Source organism: Arachis duranensis, chromosome 3 (assembly GCF_000817695.3).
Source record: "Arachis duranensis cultivar V14167 chromosome 3, aradu.V14167.gnm2.J7QH, whole genome shotgun sequence".
Classification (NCBI taxonomy): Eukaryota; Viridiplantae; Streptophyta; class Magnoliopsida; order Fabales; family Fabaceae; genus Arachis; species Arachis duranensis.
The window spans coordinates 24,762,210-24,763,748 of NC_029774.3; the positions used below are offsets into that span (position 1 = coordinate 24,762,210).

At 41.5% G+C, this 1,539-nt stretch overlaps 1 protein-coding gene across 1 annotated transcript; it reads right to left on the reverse strand.

Annotated features, from left to right (window-relative positions):
* Positions 1–444: 444 nt before the first annotated feature.
* Positions 445–1,497, reverse strand: LOC110278460 (protein FAR1-RELATED SEQUENCE 5-like). Its single transcript, XM_021136721.1, has one exon. The coding sequence runs from the start codon at positions 1,495–1,497 to the stop codon at positions 445–447; it is 1,053 nt and encodes a 350-aa protein (XP_020992380.1).
* Positions 1,498–1,539: the final 42 nt, after the last annotated feature.

Consider the following 1,539-nt stretch of genomic DNA (forward strand, 5'->3'; position numbering starts at 1 on the left):
TGAGTGCTGATTTAACCTTTTTTGTCCATCTATCCAATACCAATGACCGGGGAATCTCACAGATGTCTCTGTCAACCATTACTTTTACAATATGTTCGCAGGGAATACCAAATGACTCCATTCGTAAACAGGTACACATAAAGATCATTTCTTCTTGACGAAAATCAACGGTCCACGTAAAATCGGGCCTCCCATGCTTACACACAATGTACTTTATGCAATCATCAGTATTATCTATGTTTAGAACCCGCATTGATCCATCTCTGGAGAGAAATGGCCGAAAGAAAAGAAATATCTCATGAGTGTATAACTCAGCAGCATATCTCTCTAGCAGCTCTATACAAGTTTGCATGACGGGCACCCCACGTGTAGATTCATAATCAGCATTAAATTCGTTAAAGCGCATGTGTGCTACACACCTTTGAAAATGCTCTACAAAACTTGTCAAATCATACCGCGACCCCACATACCTTCCACTACTGAGTGTAAACCTTCACATCTTGATGTAGTTCTAAAGCCAGCAAAGAATTTTCCTCTTAGATATGCAGTAGCCCACATATGCTTCTCTTCGTACATGTTGATCACCCACGGCTTATCCTCAATGCCAAATTCTTCAATAAGCTGAACCCACTTATGCTTAAACACGGGAATCTCGTAGTCTCCCAACATGATTTTTCTGAATTTCAATGTAAACGATGGATTTCCAACATTGCTAGTTGTATTTCGAATAAGGTGCCAAGCGCATAATCTATGTCTGACTTCGGGAAATACAGCTCTCACTGCATTCCTAATCGCCATGGCCCCATCAGTTATGATTGAGGTCGGGGTCTTGCCCCTCATTGCAAACATGAGCTGACGCAGGAGCCAAATATATGTATCAGTAGTTTCGTCCGCAATTAACGCAGCAGCAAAAACAATTGTTTGGTTGTGGTGGTTAACCCCGCTGAATATTACTAATGGACAACTATACTTGTTCTTCTTGTACGTAGCATCAAAAGCAATAACATCCCCGAAGAGTCGGTAGTCTAGTTGGCTAATCCCATCAGACCAGAACAAATTACGTAACAAACCTCTTGAATCGTTACATGCCTTGAAATATAATTGTGGATCCTTCAACCGCATATCCTCCAACTTCTTCAACACTCGTGCTGCATCACCAGGAATTTGACGCCTTTGCCGAGCAATCTCATTGTACATATCTCTGGGACCATAGCCAACAAATTCGTACCCGCCTGCTTGACTAGCTAGAAGACCAAATATCTGTGAGGTGCTGATCCCTGACTTTAGCATGTTTATCATTTGCATAATATCTGCCTCTGACATTTTTCTGTGGGCAGGCAACATAGCACTGAATTGTGTATCCAATAGATCATAGTTGTGTTCGTCAGAGAAATAAAAGATATGCCACCTTCCACTTTCTGGTACAAATTTAACATCCATTCGGGCTTCACATCCAGTTCTTGTTTCCAATCTAGGCTCCTTCTTCCTTTTTTCCATCGTGTAATATTTCTCCATCCTGAATCCTTGCCTATGACATAC

Bases quoted from the DNA above. Each gene is read 5' to 3' on its own strand.
- LOC110278460 (XM_021136721.1), bottom strand. From the start codon at position 1,497: ATGGAAAAAAGGAAGAAGGAGCCTAGATTGGAAACAAGAACTGGATGT.